Consider the following 18,584-nt stretch of genomic DNA (forward strand, 5'->3'; position numbering starts at 1 on the left):
TGGCCACATCTTTTGCTTGTTTGTTTCTGTATTTGTTTGTAACTATCAAGTATGCTGTAGTTCCGCGGGCTACCCTTCACCCAAACAAGGAGGAGGGCGAATCCTGAGATATTGGGACCAAGAGCCTTCTTGATCAGACACTTTGAGGCCGTAAAGCTTCAGTACAGTAGCCAGAGGTTGATTATTTGATATTTTTTTTCGTCCAGAGCTTGGCAATGGCCCAACCTGACGAAGCGTCCTGTGGGACCCAAAAGCTTGCCCACTTTCCAGACGACAATGTCTTTTTCTTGTTGATTTATTTAAAATATTTCTGTCCCGCCTTTCTCCCCGAAGGCGGCTGGATCCTTAAGAGTTTGAGGAGAAGACGAAAGACGGGCGTGGCACTCTGCACACGCCCAGAGGCGCCCTTGTGTCACGTTCACCTGCTTTGGGGCTTGAACTCAGGACTTATCAGAGGACCAAAGAGAATGTGGATCATATCACACTTATCATTTCAAATTTTTTACTCTTTCTCCCTTCCCCCCCTTTTTTTTAGCCCTCCTTGAGAGGAAGCTTCATTGGGAATCACGGAAGTTTAGCGAAACCACTGCTTCACCCGCTCCTCTAGGGGGGAAAAAAACCACAAAACAAGGGAGCGACGCCCCCTTTCCCTGGCTCCTCCTCTCCCCGCCTCCTCCTCTCCCCCTCAGCCAATCAGAAAGGACCCCAACGAAGTGACGAGAAGAGGGAGACAAAAGGGGCGGGCGCGAGCGCGAGTCCTTAGTGACGCTTCCGGTCGCCCAGGGGCGGAGGTTCTCGCGAGACTCTCTCGCCGCTCCTTCCCGTCTTTCCTCTTCCTCCTCGTCGTCCCGCCCCTCCACTTCCGGCCATCCCACAAGATGGCGGCGCCCAGCGTCGAGGCGGCCCTGGAGCTCCTGGGGCGGGTCTCCCGGATGGACTCCCCTTACGAGGAGCTGCGGGCCTTGCGGGTGGCCGTCCAGGCCTTGCCGCCCAGCGAGCTTCGGGAGCGGGGGCCCGAGTTCCCGGTGGCCGGGCTCTTCGTCCTCATGGCCCAGGGGGACCGGTGAGGTGGCCTTAGGGACCGGGGGTGGGTGGTGGTGGGTGGAGGGGGCGGAGAGGCCCTGAGGGCCCCGGTGTGTCTTCTGTGGGGTCGCCCTGAGGCGAGGAAACAACCCCCACCACCCTGTGGGCAGGCAAAAAAGGTGGAGGGCCTGAGACAGGCCTCGCCAAGGAGCTAGTCCTCATGGAGGAGCTCAGGGCAGAGTTGGGCTCCTGGTCCCCTTTTTGCGGGACATCAGGGTCGTCTGGGAAAATATACTATTTAATCAGGGTGGGTTTGATGTACTGTAGTAAATCAGATCGATTACGGCACGGTTTAAATGGAAAACTTGATTTTAAAAAAAAAAATGTTTCGTAAACATTGTGTTTTTTTTAAAAAAATTCAATTCTGACTTTATCTCATCTTCATTTGAAAAGCCCCCTTTTGTTAAAGCCATGGTTTTATTTTAAATGCTCCTTCTTATTAAAGCCATGGTTTTATTTTAAAGGCTCCCTCTTGTTTCAATCGTGGTTTTGTTTTTGAAAGGAACCCTCTTATCAAAGTCGTGGTTTTATTTTGAAGGCTCCCTTTGATTTTAAATGGTGGCTTTTTCCAGAATCTGTTTTTAAAATGTTCTTAATGAAGTCCACAGTTCTTTGTTATCGGCTGGTGAATTGACGAACCATTTCTTCATTCGCCCGTTGTCGTCTTCTTTCTGCCCCGCTGTCCCCCCCCCCAATGTTTGCGACGCAGCGAGCAGATCTCTTTGTGCGTCGCCATCCTGGAGCGACTCCTCCAAGTCATGGACCCCTTGTACGTCATCCGAAACTATGGGGAAGAACTACAGAAAGGCCTCTTCCATCCCGATGATTTGGTCAAGATTCTGACAATATCCCAGGTAGGTAGGCTGGCGTTTTTGTTAACTTTGGCATACTTGGAAGAATGTGTGTGAGAGAGGGAGAAGTAATCCATGTAGAAGGCATTTAAACAAACAATAAGCCCGCAACAGAATAAAAATTAAAATGAAATGTTCACCAAAAAATGACAAATACATCTGATGGGTCCCCTATTCAGCTATTTTATTTTTAAACATTGTTACACCATTTTGATTACAAATAGCAAAGCAGGTCATATAATCATATAATACATATTTTGAGAACAGTCCCTCTCTCTCTCGTGCTTGGCTATACCGTTTAAAGTCCACCGTGTTACCTCGTGAATTCTTATGTCTAGTATAAATTTATTCCTTTTGCCACACTCTCATTTTGGCATCAATATATGATGCCAGGTTAAATCATTCAAAATGAAAGCCTCCTTCTTTTCCCTCCTGGCTGTGCATAACTTTGTACATCCTGACCATCCTTATTTACTTCAGAGCAATAGTTTTGAAGACTTGGTGGTCTTAGTTCTTTGTAGATCTGTGTGCATGTTGTAGTTGGCATTATCTCAAGAAAAACACGCCCTCTGAATTAAGTATTTATGCCAGGAGGTAATGAAATGATTCTTCTGGAGTGAGAGTCACTGATTGGTCATTAAGATGATGGTGAACGAACTTGTTTTGATAGAAATCTGTGCTCTTTATTGCAGACACTGACAGAATTTCTTCAGCTAGCCCTTCGGTAGCTGAATTAGTTGAAACAATTCTAGCATTTATTAGAGAACAGTCTCTTTCTCTCAGCTGTGTATGTATAGATTAAATTGGAAGAACTCTAAATAAGCTGAAGGAAATTATCCCTTTCAGTATACTACCTCTGGTTATAGGGAGATACATTTGGGGAAATGTAGCTTTTGGCACCTAGCTACTTAGGTTGTACAATATGGCTTTGAATTTCTAGATTGGAAGAATTGTTGAAGACCCCGATGCTATTCAGGAGATCCTTAACACCCCCGAGTTGCTGAGGCAGATCATTTACTGCATCGCGGCAGAGAAGATTGGCGTGGCAAAGGAGGTAAGAGTCATTTGAAATCGTATCTGTCAGAGGACTGTGTGTGAGACACTACTTTTTGTTGTAACCTATGCCTGGACAGTGCTGCTTCCCTTGACAGCTTCTGACCGGTGGGGCAGAGCCCCTTATGTTGTGCACGACATCCCTCCCCATTGGCTGAAGTGGCTTATGGCTTCTTACTCCTCCACAAGGATCAAATATATATGGCTTTTTCTCTCTTTCTGCCCATGGCTGGACGTTTGTCAGGAAGGGAGTGTGGATCGGATGCCATCCATCCACCACCATGACTCGAAAGGAGAGAGGCAGAGGGTGGGCTGGCTCTTTGTGGCCTCATCCTGAAGGGAGCAGTGCTGGGTCCAGGGCACCAGCTTCCACTGTTCTTTTACACCTTTTGGAGATTGAAAGCTAAGTCAAACTGTAGTTCTTGTTCCTCATCACTTGGGAGATTTCTCGGTTTTAAAAGCGAGGGTGGACATCTTGCAGTCCTCCAGATGGTGTCGAATGACCATTACCATTAGCCCCAGGCAGCAGAGTCTGTAATGAGGGATGATGTGCAGTGTAGTCACACCACCTCTGGAAGGCCACGACCTGTCCTTCCCTCTTGGAGGGGCAGTTATTTGCTTGAGCATCTTCAGTTGGTTTTTAAAGGCAGCTAGACCCAGTTCTCTCTACACTCAGCTTATCATCAGTATTAATTCCTAAAATAAGGAGTGTCACCCAAGATGGCAGGCACCAGCTTTTCAGCAGCAGCATTTTCCTCTTGAGGCCCCACTGTTGTCGGAAGCATTGGGACTAGTGACTTCCCTTACACTGGCTAGAGATAGTCACGCACTACGAACGTCACACCAAGAACGACGACATGTCCATTTGGAGCCACACGGGATGAACCCAAGTATATATACACTGAGTCAGTTCATTGAGAGATTCCCTCAAAGCCTTGTCTGGTAGCGGCCCTTCCAGTCTTGGCCTTGTTGATGACAGATGTATTCGTTTTTCTCTCCCGAGGCTGTTACCTCCATAGATTTCTTGAAGAATGAATGACTTTATAGCAGAAATCTGGAGTGTGGTCATTCAAAGGATGAGAGAATAAGTCCCAGTGAGAAAAGTGTAGATTTGTTTACTTATTTATTGATCTGTTCGAATTCTGTACCGCCCGTCTGGCTAAAAAGCCACTCTGGGCAGTTTGAACTTAAGAGGCTGGTGATACGGTTCTGTGTTCCAGACCTTCGGCTTTTGAGGCTTGGAAATCTTACTCTGAATAATAGGATTTTTCAAAACCGTGATTGGATATCTCACAATTTTTTTTGGCTCTCCTCTCTTTTTATTTCCCTAGGCTATCAAGTCACTATCTGGGGTAGCCCGAACCCCCGAAGGCTTGGAGGCTTTGCTTGCAGGAAACTTACTGATCGACTTGAAAAAAGTTATGAGCAAGAGTGACATCATCCGTTATCGCGTGTATGAGGCAAGGGTCTTTATCCTTGTGGTGGGGAAGGGGGCTGTCTGCTTCCTGCTGGGCTGGAGGATTAAGGTGGTTCAGTGTTAGTGTGGGTGTTTTTAGCCTTTTAGGAAGAAACACTGAATCACCGTGTAGTGCCATTTCTTAGCGGAAGTATGTATGTATACAGGGCCTTGATTAGCAGGATGAGAAGTAGAAGGAGGAATAAATTGTGTCCTTTCTTGAATTAAATGCTGGGCGTTCAGCTTAGGGCAGGATTAAGACCTTTGGAAGCCCTAAGTAAAAATTAAAAAAAAACTGCCCATAAATCATGATGACGACTTGTCATTTCACTCAGAACATGAATTTTCTCACCCGGTGCGTCATTATACTTTTTAGCTTTTACTGCTTCATACTCTGTTAACTTTAGGTAGGTAGTTTTCTTGAGGCACTTGGGGGGGGGGGAAGGAGAGAGCTGGGAGGGAGGTGATTTATTAAAGAGGGTGCACCGTTTGTACCATGATCCCTGGTAAATCCGTCACTCTTTAGTGACCCCTTCCTTTGTTAATACAGTACCTTAAGCCCATGTTTAATTTGTTTAATGGCTAATCCAGGTCTGGTAGGATTCGATGATCCATAAGGGTCCCTTCCAGCTCGGCAGTTCTAACGTTATAAACCCGCTTCCCTCGATTCCGTGTGCTGCCGTACAGACCCGATCCCCAATCTGTGGGGCCATTCACCATGTTGGCTGGGGGGTGGTTCAACCCAATGGGGGATTGGTCGTGCTATAGTCTCTGAAGCGCTGCAGGGTCTCATGTCCAGATTGAAAGCCTGGGTTGTCGTCTTTTGATGTGTCCATCGCTTTGTAAATCCTGTTGTCATGCTTGCCGAATGCCCTGTGAGGGACCATTTCTGATTCTTTCCCCCCGCTTTCTGTGCTTTTGTGTTAGCTAGCCATTGGGATTGCTTCCGCGTCTGCGGATTCTCTGAACCACTGCGTGAACAGCGGACTAATATCGGAGCTGATTGGTGAATTGACGGGGAATGACGTCCTAGTCAGGTGTGTGCTGGTCCCTCCTAGAAATGACTGTCTCTCTCTCTCTCTCACTGAATGGGTACAAGTCCCGCTAAGCTGGGGTCGCAGTCAGACTTCGCCTTAGATTACAGTGGTGCCTCGCTTGACGAGGATAATTCGTTCCGTTCAAATCGCTGTTAAGCGAAATCCTCGTCAAGCAAAATGAAAAAGCCCATTGAAATGCATTGAAAACCGGTTCAGTGCGTTCCAGTGGGCGAAATACCTTAGCGTCCAGCAAAGATCCTCCATAGGGCGGCCGTTTTCCAGTGCCTGTCTTGTGAATAATCAGTCCTGAAAACAGCGGGGAGCCATTCTGAACAGCGGGTGGCCATTTTGAGAGCTGCCGATCAGCTGTTTTAAAATTATTGTTTAGCGAAGAATCGGTTCCTGAAGCAGGGAACCATCATCGTCAAATGAAAATCGCCCTTTGAAATATTGTTTTGCGATCGCAAAAACTTCATTGTAAAGTGATTTCCTCATCTAACGAGGTAATCATCAAGCAGGGTACCACTATATTTATAAAGGAATAAAAACACGGTTCACCTTCAAGTGAGATCTACAGAGAGCAGTATCGGAGTACACACGTAAAGCGTAAATTAATTAATCGTCTCTGTGCGTCCTAGAGCTACGTGTATAGAGATGGTGACGTCACTCGCCCAAACCCACCACGGGCGCCAATATTTGGCCCAGCAAGGAATTATCGATAAGATTTCCAATATCATCATCGGGGCTGACTCAGATCCCTTCTCTGGCTTCTACCTGCCCGGTGAGTCAAGAGTTCCTCCTTAGTGGGGGGTTTAGGGTTTGCGTGTATCTGTTTAATACGCGTACATATCTTTCCTCTCTTGTCTGTCATGCAACTAATTAGGGATAGCCAGTCATCTCCCAGGTGGTTCTCCCATCCAGATGGGGTGACTCAGTTCCTGTTTTTCTTCTTCCCCCTCATCCTGCGTCTTTCCTGGTCTTGGCAGGCTTTGTGAAGTTCTTTGGCAACCTGGTGGTCGTTGACAGCCCCCAGCAGATCTGCGAGCGGTATCCCGCCTTTCTGGAGAAAGTCTTTGGCATGGCGGAAGGCCAGGATCAGACCCTGTTTGGCGTGGGGGTGGACACCTTGAGCATCTTGGGTTCAAACGTGGAGGGAAAGCTGGTGCTGCAGAAGAAAGGTCTGTACACACCTTATGACTATGCAAATAGTCTCAAATGGATCTAATGAGACATTACCCATGCTCCTCTGTCACAGCAATATCACCATCATGATTTATTTGGACACTTATGAAAGCATCGATTTGATGTTTAAATCTTGCAAATACATTTTAAGTAAACACGGACCCCTTGGTATTTGTAATTAAGAATCATCAGCATCATTTATTAAGGGTGTTATTAAAGATATTCTGTTATTGGAGAGGAGGAAGGGTGGTATCAATCCTGCGTTTACAAAGCAGAGCTTTCCTTTAGAACAGAGTTTTTCACCCCCAGCCTCAGGAGGAGCCTCCCCACCCCTCTGAAAATCTTCCCTAGAAGTTGTAGATGGGTGAGACTTTATGTGGCTTTATGCTGTGAACTCTGTCCCTCTCTGGACGGTTTAGGGCTAGCATCTCCAGATGGATCAGCAAATCCGCGTGAGAAGGGCGGGCTTGCTTGCTTGGCCATGCTCCAGATCAAAACACACACACACACACCCATCTGAACCACTTGCACTAGGCAGATAGGGTGGATTACATGCCTCCATCACCCTGCTGTTGGCATGGGGAATCTCTGCTCTCCCTGGCTGTTCATTTTGGTGAGGGAAGCTGCCTAATTGGAAATTATGTGTGGGGAATCCTCCCTCTTCTGCTGCTTTTGAGCCGATGCCAGAAGAGGCTTTGGACCCCCCAGCGGCTCAATGAGTCAGCGGCACTGCAATGAGTCAGGAGTTTCTGGCCCTGCTACCAATCAAACTTCTTTCTGCTTTAAATACCAGATTGTAGGTCCACGGACACCCGGCATTTATAGATTCCACCTCTGAGCATGATCGGTGGCAGGAGGGTTGAGCAGGCAATGCTTGGTTTGATTGCAAGAAGAGTCTATAAAGTTGTAGAAGACAGTAACATGATTTGGATGGGATATTCCATCCATCTTCTTGCTCTTTCCAGGAAGCAGATTTCATCATGTGCTGAACAGAATTGGACACCAGGCAAAAAACGCCCCAACGGAACTGAGGATCCGCTGTTTGGATGCCATTTCTTCTCTGCTGTACCTGCCGGTAAGCAATGGTAAACCTTGAAAACCTGGGTTTCTTCTGGAGAGGACCCTTAAAGGCCTCATTTTGCCGCTTCCAAAAAAGTAATACCAGTTGGTCTTGGTCAGGGCTGGACCGCCACGGTCGAAAGGCCTGGCAGCTGGTGGTTATTTTGGGTAGCTTTTCATGCTTCCCTTTGGGGCTTACTAAAGGTATGAACCAAGCGTGTTGAGTAAATCTGAAACTTCCATCAAATGAATCTGCACAAAGTTAACGTTTTCCTGCCTTGAAGAACTGGGGTGGAAATTATAATGTCCAGCCACTGGTTCTCCGTTACCTTTTAGAAGGTGCAAAGGGGTGGAAAGTTGACCCTCGGAAATAAATTTCCTCTGACCTTTCAAGAATCTTTGCCAATCCCAGTGTCTTACCTTTTTCCGTTCAGCCAGAACAACAGACGGAAGACTTTCTTGGAATGACAGAATCCTGGTTCTTCTCCCTCTCGAGCCAGCCCTTGGAGCTTTTCCGCAGCATCAGCGCCCAGCCGTTCCCTGACCTTCACTGCGGCGCCTTGAGGGTCTTTACCGTGAGTGCTTGTTTTCCAGCGAGACCTTGTCCGCTTAATTCCAGAAATCAGCCTCCAGCGTCTGCCGTTCTTAGAACTAACCAAATATGGATAGAATCGCAGACAAGCTTTTGAAACGTACATACATATTGAGCAAAAGGATACCAGAAGGTAACCAAGGAGCAGGGAATGGAGGAAGAGAGGCAGATATGAACCAATTAAGCCAGGGTTAGGGATTGGTCACTCTCCAAGGGGTGCTTATTCTGCTCTTACAGGTACTAAGTTACATTTAAGACACCTGCAGCGAAGGGAACGTACAGTGGCGGATTCCCTCCCCTTCCCCGTTTTTTTTGAAAATCCGAAATCGAGTGGTTATTAAAAGACTTTAGGCTCTGCCCTTAGTTGAAACACACAGGATCCTTGACCAGCAGAATAAAAGTGGACATTGTGTGATTTCTATATTTGCCAAGCTGGAGATGAACTCGGCATCACACACCCACTTCTTAAAAAAATTACCGGAAGCTACATTGAGTATATAGATGCATTTGTGGTAATCAGGGGTGTTGGTTGGATGCTGTATTGATTGCCACACCTCTGGAGTCTGTGGTTTGGTGAGCCACTTAGAGCATTCTAAGATGATGATGAAGCTAGACATCCCAGGATTTCCTAGGGTGATGAAGCCACAAGATGTTGACTCAAACGGCTAGCGCTAGATAGTATAAGTGTACGGACCAAACCACAAACTTGTCAGTGTTTCTGTGGCTTTGGTAAGGTCAGCTTTCTCTAACTCGGCGGACAACATGTTCCAGCGTTCTCATGGAGCATGGACTTTGGTATCCTTGCTTGAGAACAGAAAAAAGGGTCCGTGTGGCATAAACATTTCAGTAAAAAAAAAACCCTTTCTCTCTCTCTTTCCATTTGAAAACTTTAGGCTATTGCTAACCAGCCTTGGGCCCAAAGGTTGATGCTGGCTAGCCCCGGTTTTGTGGAATACCTCGTGGACCGATCCGTGGAACCAGACAAACCCTCAAAGGAAGCCAAGTACGAACTGGTGAAGGCACTGGCCGAGTCAAAGACCATCGCCGAAATCTTCGGCAACCAGCATTATTTAAGGCTCCGGGCGTACCTGCGCGAAGGGCCATACTATGTCAAGGCTGTTTCCACCACGGCTGTGGAGGGAGCGGAGTAACATTCAGAAGACTAGCTTTAAATGGCTCCCTGATCGTTTCAGCGGTGGAAAGATGATCTTGGGGGGTTTTGTGGAGTGGGTTTGGTGTGAAGTTCAAAGGCAAAACAAGAATCTGAGGAGGAATTGGCGTGGTGTTTAAATACAAAATGGTAATTAATTGGCAAGGAGGAGACCCACATGAACATGCGTGCATTCACCCATGTAGATATAGTAGAACAAAACCTGGATTCTGGAAAATGTGGATATAGAAAACCTATATAAATTGTAGTATCTGGATCCCTCTAGTGGCCAGTTCCAGTAGTACACTGTGGAAACATGTATTTCTGGATTTTTTAAATTTAATATTTTTAGGCAGTGTATAAGAGATCGTGGATACTGATCCCGCAGATATTGTGGTCTTACTGTGTCCTGTCTTCCATGATCCAGTTTACGCGTGGTTTAATCCATACAGCTGACCAAAATTCTGACGTGCAGCTTATTTGGGAGCAAATTGCATAAGGGGGGTGGTCTTTCCCAGCGAAATGACCAACCCAGTTCCTAAGAAACTTGTTCTGCATCATGTTGTGACTCTCTTGGTTAGGCCCGGGCAACGTGGAGGTCTGGCTGGCCCGTTTCTGCCCCCCCCCAACCTTCCCTGCAGGCCTCATTGAGCCCAGGCGAGGTCAGAAAAGGAGAACTATGAAAATGGACACCCATTTCCGGTTTCTCCATGTCAGTGGGAGTCGCTGGAACTGTCTAAACGTTGATCCTGAAATCTTTCAGGACCAGGTTGAACCCTTGCTTGCTGATCTTTTGTCAACATCGGGGAGAGAGTTCCTGGGGGAGGGGGTTCCTGGCTCTTTAAGGAGTGCCTTTGGAGGCCCACATGCCACGCGTGGGGGTCTTGAGTCAGCCCTTCCCTTGGCACTATCTCAGTGCGCCGGAAAACCACTTCAACAGCATGCCTGGGGTTTTTTAATACTTCCAGATATTTCCTTCCATCTCTGGAAAGCCTTGATCTGTATTCTGTGCTGGTTTGGAAATGATGTTGTAAGACTCCCCTTGCCATCATTATGAGGCATGCTTTTACAAATGCACTTAACACCTACCCCCCCCCCCTTTGGTTCATGCGTCTCTGGTTTCAAGTGTGTGCTTGCCTGTCCCTCCGGATAAGGGCTTAACCATGTTGTGTAACGCTGGCTTTCCGAGGCAGAATAAAGGTTGTTGGAACAAGGCGAGTCACAAGCATCGATAATTTGCAGTGCTCAGGGTGGGTGACCCTAAACAACTTGCAAGTGTGACTCTCGGGCAAAGAAAGGATATTTCCTAGCTATTCCCTCTTGGGCCACTTCAGCACGGAAACATTGTGCATCCATACACCTCGTATGGGGGGGGAAATATCCTTGTACATCTAAACCTTAGATCTGTAATCGTGAAAGCAGAAAAACAGATCTGGTGAATCAGACTGAAGCTTCATTTAGTCCATCATTCCCTTAATAACTTTATTTATTATACCACCCCATTAGTGCCAAGGTACTCTTCTGTGCGGCTTTACAATTAAAACTGGTACAAAGAAACAATGGGCACTAAAATATAAATAGCAATAACAGGAGCATAATGATAAATAGCAGCAACAACAGCTTTTCACAGTAAAGGGGGCCAAACACTCAACCAGGGTTGGATTGAAAAAGCAAAGGAACGTTTTCAGCTAAACAAGTAAAGGGAAACGGCCAGCCGTCATTGCTCTGGGACCCAATTCAATAGGGTCAGTGCCACCACGGAGAAGGCCCTGCCTCTATTGGATGACCTTCGGGCCTCTCAGGGTGGCTACCTGGAGGATCCTGGTCAGAGAGATTCTGGTGGGTTGGGCAGATGATGTGGGGGGAAGATAGCTCCGACAGGTAATGTCCCTAACCGAGAAGGGTATGAGTGTCAAGACCTTGAACGTGATCCAGGATACAACGGGCAAGCCGTGGAGGCTGGCCAGAACTGGAGGGGTGCAATCAAATTTGCTCACCCCGACCACCGGTCTGACTTCCACATTTTGAACTGGCTGTAGCCTCCAGTGCAGATTCAAGGGCAGCCCCATGCAGAGAGCATTGCAGTAGTCAATTGGGGAGGACATGCATCTTGCACCCATGAAAAGCTATGGCCGCCATTGCATGATAACAAAACGTGCTGGGAATTAAGAAATTAAGTCGCCCTGTGTGGATCAGAACCATTACCCAGGGGCCAAATGTACTGCTCTTTCTCAAACCTGGATCTCACTTTATTTTTGTTCATCCACAAATTGATACTCCATCCTCTTTAGTGTGTTTAACAATTACGACTGACGCTAAGGGAATGCAGTTAAAATCAGTAACACAAATGGGGGCGGAAGACAAAACAGATGTTGAATAAGAATATCTGAAAAAATAATTCCTTAACATGCAAGGTTTTCGCTTTATAGCCCTAATCCCCTGGCTTGGTATCTTGAATATCAGGGTTTATTATAGAGCTGTTGCAGAATTCTTTGCTGTCGGACACTGCAAATGGGTGCCAGGGCAACTTGTGTTAATGCAAACGGGGTGAAATCCATGGTAAGAATCGAGCCCCTTGACCGCTGATTGCTTAATCAGAAACACGGAGCGCTTCGTTCTGAAAGGCATCAATGCTGAAGTGTTTAAATCCATCCAGGTATGTCATGACTCTGCAAGATACTAGTCCATAGTAAGTTTGTAATAAGGAGCAGTCTTTGCTGTTCCTCAGCTCTTCCCATTCCTGGAGAAGCTGGCTTCCTCTCGCCACGGAGGAAGTAAAAATGAACTTGTAACAGCACCGGTTATACTGGATGTGTTTTCTCCCAGAAAATCGTGAACTGTGTACGGGGGTGACCCCGGCCTTTTGTGCGCAAATCCCCACGAAAACGCCAGGAGGCAACGAAAGGGGAACCTCTTTAGACGTGACGTATACCTTCCGCACGACGTCTTGGGAGAGGACGAAGGCCGACGCGCTGCAATAATCGGGATAATATTTTTCTGGGTATTGGCTCGGCGAGACGAAGCCGTGGCTTCCGGCGTCTCTGTCGGGCATCTCTCGGTGAACCAGCCTCCCGAGGTAGAGGTCTTCGGGATGGCTCCTTAGGTTCAGCAAATACTCAACCAAAGTTGGGAGGTTGACGAACATCTCCTCGTCTGTTTTGAGCATGAACCAGGCTGTGGGGCAGAAGGTTAGGGTCCATTCCATGGCCACGAGAGTCTTCAGTGTCTGGTTTCCCGGTGAGTCAAGAAAAACACCTTGGATGAGGTCCTGATGTGTCTCCGACTCCTTGGTGACCTCCAGTTGAGTCACCTCGGAAGATGGCTTCCCTAAGACAAACAAGACCAGCGTGCCGTAGCCTCCGACGTGTGTAAGATTAGCCCATGTTTCTCGGATGGTGTCTCGTCTTGAGCCGTTCTCAGGATTGCTGAAGATCAGGACTAGCAGGAAGACCTCTTTGCCGGAGCAGACCTCAGAGCTGCTGACGGTGAAAGCCTTTGAGATGTTGGCCTTCATGGAGGACAGATCCAACTTCCGCGCTCTCTCCCTGGCTTCCTGGACCTTCACGTCGGCGTAGGGGGCAGGCAGTGTTCTCAGGAAATACTCCTCCACGAGGTCTGCCCCAAAGAGCAAAACGTGGAAGAGCACCACGTTGAAAAGGATGAAACACCACTGATGCGTCCGGAGTCGACAGAAGGCCAGCTGTAGGAGAAGAAAGAAGAGGTCGATGCTCTTTTCCTCGTAAACTCTTGATGTCTTTCACTGTTTGAAAACAAGCTCCCTTAAGTAGCATTCTACAATAGGCTGGTTTCTCTAGGTGCCAAACAATCCTGTAGGTTTTATAATCCCCACCAAGAAGATTTTTGCATTTGCAGTGAATACAAAAGCATTCTAGGTGGAGATTACAGTGGTGATCTGTATTCACAGCCAGTACCTCTGTATTCACAACCAGTACCTCTGTATTCACAACCAATTTGCAACTGTATGGAATTATTATGGAGGTGGCCAATGTCGTCTTCTCAAGGGAGAGCATTCCCACCATCTGGGAGCCACGACAGAGGAGGCCCTCTTCATATTCTTGACTCAACCCACTCATTGTAGCCTGAAAGGGCTGCGCTCATGGGCAAACTGGACAAGGAGCTTAAAAGGTGGCGCATGGATCATGGAGAAGGCACTGGTAAGTCTCCAGAGTCTAATCACTAATAAAGCGAGCTAGATGAACCGATGGTGTCTGATGTAAGAGAGCGTCCTATCATGGAATAATAGGAAATTATAGGAAGGGGCCTATAAGGTCATCAAGTCCAACCTCGTGCTCAGTGCAGAAATACAGACGGATATTACACACACACACACACACACACACACACACACACACACACACACACACACACAAAAGAGGAAAGTGACACTGAAAAGTTTGCATTTTAGGTATAAAACAAGGTTTGACTTCAAGGGTCAAAAAAGGTGAAAGATTGAGAACATCGGAAGAGTAACCGCAGTATGAACTTGGGAGAGTAATTGCGTATTTAGTCATCATCGGGGCTGATCAAAAAGACAGAAGCTCCACTCTTACCTGCATGGCGCTATGATGTTTTTTTCCCCTGGAATGTCTTGAATTGTTTTGATGCCCGAGCGCGATGTCTGGAAGGTATGCGCCTCGGTGGGAGACTCCAAACCACGTTATGTAGGTCTCTCCAGATAAAGTTACCTTCTGCGTCAACGTCCACCAAGTTCAGTTTGGTTTTTCCATTGAGCGATGCACATGTAATTCCAGAGGGGAGCGATCGGGTTACAGAAGCGCCGGAGTGTGCTAATGAGCCTTTTGTGGTTTCTCAATTTCTGAGATTAAAAAAGAGAGAGAGAGAGGGCACATGAGTTAGTAAAATATATGAAAGAGACCTACTGTACATCTATTTCAAAAACTCCATTTTTAAAAAAGAATAAAACCTAGTGAAATTCTTTCTGTTTAGGAAAGTGCATTTGGAACCTGTTTTCACCAACACAAGCGTTTAATTCATGGGATTTCTCAGCCTGCTTCGAAAAGGCACCAAAGATTTGTTGAAATGCAATTCAGTGTTGAAATATTTAAGCGGTGGTGAGTTTTTCCCCCCTCCTGCAGTTCAAGCTGTGGTTACAGGGTTTTACTGTGACACGCGAGATCTCATTTCTGATATTTTCCATTCTAGTGGTTCCCAAATTTGGGGAGGGGGGGGGTCTTAGATGGTCTTGGGATAAAATTCCCAGAAGCAGCTTGACTATGGGTGGCGAGGGCTTCTGGGAAATGCAGTCCGAGATCATTGCAGTCCAAGAAGATCGGACCCAACGTGGTGATGGAGATGATCTTCACAGACACCATGGCCAGTTCAAGTCTGAACTCTTGTTAGCCGCCGAAATGATTCCACGGAGGCTATCGTCCTTTGGGTGTGCCATGGAAAGACAAGACTCCTTGGAAAAGACAATAATGCTGGGAAAAGGGGAAGGCAGTAGGAAAAGAGGGAGACATGACGTGTGATGGAATGACTCAGTTAAATAAGCCATGACATTCAGTTTCCCAGGGCTGGGAGGGGCGTTTCATCCATCCCTAATTCATCAGGTTGCTTTGAGTCGGTCACAACATGATGGCGCATTATACAAGGCGAAAAAGAAAATGATGTCATGGAAAAGGGACCAATGCCTTGAACTGTTTTGGGTGTTGCTCGGCTGTTGATTACACTGAGATCTTTGCCATCAAGACCAGCTCTTCCATTAGAAGGGAGTGGGTGATTTTGTTGGGTAGCGAGTGTGAATGTTGAGCTCCCTAGTTCCCCATGAACTACAGAAAGAAAAAAGGAGAGAGAGAGAGAGAGAATAAGAAGGAAAACACAAGGGGCAAGATGCCCAATTCTAGTTTTGAAATATTTGTATTTTTGATGAAATAACAGGGTTTTTTGGGGGGCGTGCACACGCTGAGACTTATTTCAAAGGCAGTCCTTCTACGGATAGTGGAATATAATGTACGGTGGCGCAAAGCGGAACATTGTGGTTTGCAAAGAGTTGGACGTGGTGCGTCCAGCAGAGGCCAGTATTTGATTGTTCTGGTGGCCTTAGGCAAAAGATCTTGGGGTTCTCAGCCCTTCCCATCGAAGCAGACTCTGGCCTGCAAAATGTGTTTCTCCAAATTGCGTCCCCATCTGGGAATTAGTCAGGGGCCATGACCTGCTGGGAAATTTTCTTCCAGAAGTGCCCCCGGGCAAGATGTCCCCGAGTTCAGAGATGCCTTCTTGACAACTAGATACATACCGGCCAAAATCCGATTGCATTTTGACGCTGGTGTAAAGCCATCTGCATAAGTCTCTGCAGCGAGTGGCCTCAGACGAAGAGGGTGTCGTTGTTCGGCCACACGTTTCGGGACTCGGCGTGCAAGCGTGCATGCCGACGCTGACTTCTTCACTCGTAGGCTATTCGCCGGCAAGATTTAGGCTGGTTGCGTTATGATAGGATTCTGGCAATCCATTTAGACCCTCAGATATCTTGGAACGACAGCTTTCATCCTCCTGACCAGTAGCCCTAGTGGCTGGAGACCATGGAAACTGTAGTCCAGCAAGGTTGAATGGCCGGTGCTCTGGCAGTCCTGGAATTCGCTCTTACGCCATCTTCCGTAGCTACAGACCTTCCAGTTTTCCTCATGGAAGTCTTCGTTCACCTTGTGTCCAAACATCCTCATTTGTTGGTCTGAGCCCCGAGGCCAAATAAATTTTCTTCTCTGCTTCGTGACCCCATGGACCAGAGCACACCAGGCCCTCCTGTCTTCCACGGCCTCATGGAGTTGGGTCAAATTCATGTTGGTCGCTTTGGTGATCCTGTCCAGCCATCTCATCCTCTGTCCTCCCCTTCTCCTGCCTTCACACTTTCCTAACATCAAGGTCTTTTCGAAGGAGTCTTCTCTTCTCATGAGATGGCCAAAGTACTGGAGCCTCACCTTCAGGATCTGTCCTTCTAGTGAGCACTCAGGGTTGATTTCCTTCAGAATGGATAGGTTTGTTCTCCTTGCAGTCCAGGGGACTCTCAAGAGTCTCCTCCAGCACCACAATTCAGAAGCATCAGTTCTTCGGTGTTCGGCCTTTATGGTCCAGCACTCACTTGAACAAAGTACCAACCTCCAAGTTCACGGCTTATGAGAAAAGTAGTCACAGGAGGGCAGATCTGGGTCAGAATGACAGGAGAAAATCCATTTGAGGGATGTCCCATATCTTTATTTCTTGCATCATATGGGGGGTCAGTTTAGATGACCTCTAAGTATCATTCTGACATGGCTTCCTTGTGACCTCCTGCAAAATCTAGGGGAGGTGTATAATTGGAAACCCATTCTGAATCTAGCAATGATGGTCAGCAGAATAAGGACTGGGGGAGAAGTGGTGCATCATTGATGCTCTTACTCCCGAAAAGGTCTTGCCCCCTTCAGCTAAAATGTTAACAGCTCGTGCTACCTTGAAGGTGATGTTCCCTGTGGATACCCAGCCATGGAGAGGCATTCCCGAGGGGGAAGAGCGACAGCTGTTGTGACAAAAAGCCAATGCGCAGCCCCATTCTTTGAATAGGACATGGGGGATTTTTTGCTGGCGCACTGAGAATGCGCCTGGAATGTGGAAGGATCTCTTACCCCACAGGTGTGAAACTTAGCCCAGTGCTGGGAGAGACGCTTGATGATTTAAATGCACCGGCAGCTGCACCACCGACCTCCCGGTTACATCAGATTTTGTGGCTGGCGTGGCTGAGCGGACAGCAAGGCGCCGATGCGCCAGCCGTCCAGACATGCCTACCTGTCGTGCGTCCAACAGGTGCGCTCGAAGGGCCTTCGTGGCTTGCTCGAAGGCTCCCCACCCTTTCCTGATGATGCATTTTTTTGGGGGGGGACCCCACTCTCCATCGTTACGGCCAAAATCCTGTTCGATTTACCGCATGCCGAAGGGAAGCATTTGAGCATTTCGGGCAATGGACCAGTCATCCTGTAAAGGGTGGCAGAAAGTCTGAATGCCTGTTGTAAATTTTTACTTACTTACTTACTTACTTACTTACTTACTTACTTACTTACTTACTTACTTACTTACTTACTTACTTACTTACTTACTTAGTTTTTTAGGGCACTTGTCATCCCCCCCCCCAATCTTCTCCTGGGCCAGAGACAAAGGCAGTGTAAAACAACTAAGATAAATGACACCTTTAAAATCCCAATAAAGACACTTCTTTTGGCTTCCCCGCGCATCTCAGCTCTGCAATGCCCAGCCTGAGGAAGACTCCTGTGTGACTCGAAAGCTGGCCCATGCTGGAGTTTTTAGTCATATAATAAATGTGCTTTCTCCCTTGCCCTGGGGTAATAGACAACAGAAAAGAGACTTTTCTCCCCTTCCTCCTTGTCTTCTTATGGAGGTCATCGGTTTGTCCCTTTCCAAAACCTTCAAACCTGACTCTCAGGGGAGATCTGTTTCTGTCGCAAGGGTGACGGGATTCTTTGACTCCCGCTTGAGCCGTGGAGATTCTCTCCAAATTCAATTAAGGGCAGTTTTCTCCTTTGCCCTTCCCTGTATTGAATTCAAGGTCTTTGAAGCAATGGTTTCAAAATGCTGGTCCACCAAAATGTGGTGGAAAAGATGTCTGTCCTTGACAACTCTCCCCCTGTGTGTACGTTTGTGTGTGTGTCGGGAGACAATGACTTATTGGAAAACATAATGACTTCATCTTGGAAAAAAAACGTGATTTTTTTGGGAAATCATTGTGGAGTTTTGAATTTCTGGAAGCAGCGTTTTGAATTTCTTTTCCAAACTCCTTTTGTTACACCGTAGAAACACAGAGCCGAATAGCTTCAAGGTACCCACATAGTCCACACCTTTCTCATCAACTGGCACTTAAGGTCTCGGTAACTCACACAGAGTAATTTCTGGGAGAAAGAATTAAAAAAAAAACAGTTCTTTACTCAGCATTGCTTAAAATCACACACTTGTGTGTGTGGCTTTATTTACCGCACATATATTTAGCAACCAGCTGAACCGATCATGAGCAAATCTGTTGTTTCAAACAACTGTAAGTAAAGATTTTTTTTTACTCCTTCTGCTACAAATGTCTCAAGAGTGAGTTATTGAGACCTTA

At 47.1% G+C, this 18,584-nt stretch overlaps 2 protein-coding genes across 2 annotated transcripts; one reads left to right on the top strand and one right to left on the bottom strand.

Annotated features, from left to right (window-relative positions):
• Positions 1 to 843: 843 nt before the first annotated feature.
• Positions 844 to 10,676, top strand: PSMD5 (proteasome 26S subunit, non-ATPase 5). The gene is made up of 10 exons (XM_072984591.2): positions 844 to 1,063; positions 1,793 to 1,937; positions 2,875 to 2,988; positions 4,319 to 4,447; positions 5,371 to 5,480; positions 6,119 to 6,261; positions 6,467 to 6,658; positions 7,628 to 7,737; positions 8,156 to 8,296; positions 9,207 to 10,676. The coding sequence occupies exons 1-10, from the start codon at positions 879 to 881 to the stop codon at positions 9,462 to 9,464; spliced, it is 1,527 nt and encodes a 508-aa protein (XP_072840692.2). The 5' UTR covers positions 844 to 878; the 3' UTR covers positions 9,465 to 10,676.
• Positions 10,677 to 11,977: 1,301 nt separating this feature from the next.
• Positions 11,978 to 14,296, bottom strand: B3GALT9 (beta-1,3-galactosyltransferase 9). The gene has a single exon (XM_078382845.1). It carries the CDS (start codon positions 12,975 to 12,977, stop codon positions 12,054 to 12,056), a length of 924 nt encoding a protein of 307 aa, XP_078238971.1. The 5' UTR covers positions 12,978 to 14,296; the 3' UTR covers positions 11,978 to 12,053.
• Between the last annotated feature and the right edge of the window lie 4,288 nt (positions 14,297 to 18,584).

This window comes from Pogona vitticeps, chromosome ZW-PAR (assembly GCF_051106095.1).
Source record: "Pogona vitticeps strain Pit_001003342236 chromosome ZW-PAR, PviZW2.1, whole genome shotgun sequence".
Lineage (NCBI taxonomy): Eukaryota > Metazoa > Chordata > Lepidosauria > Squamata > Agamidae > Pogona > Pogona vitticeps.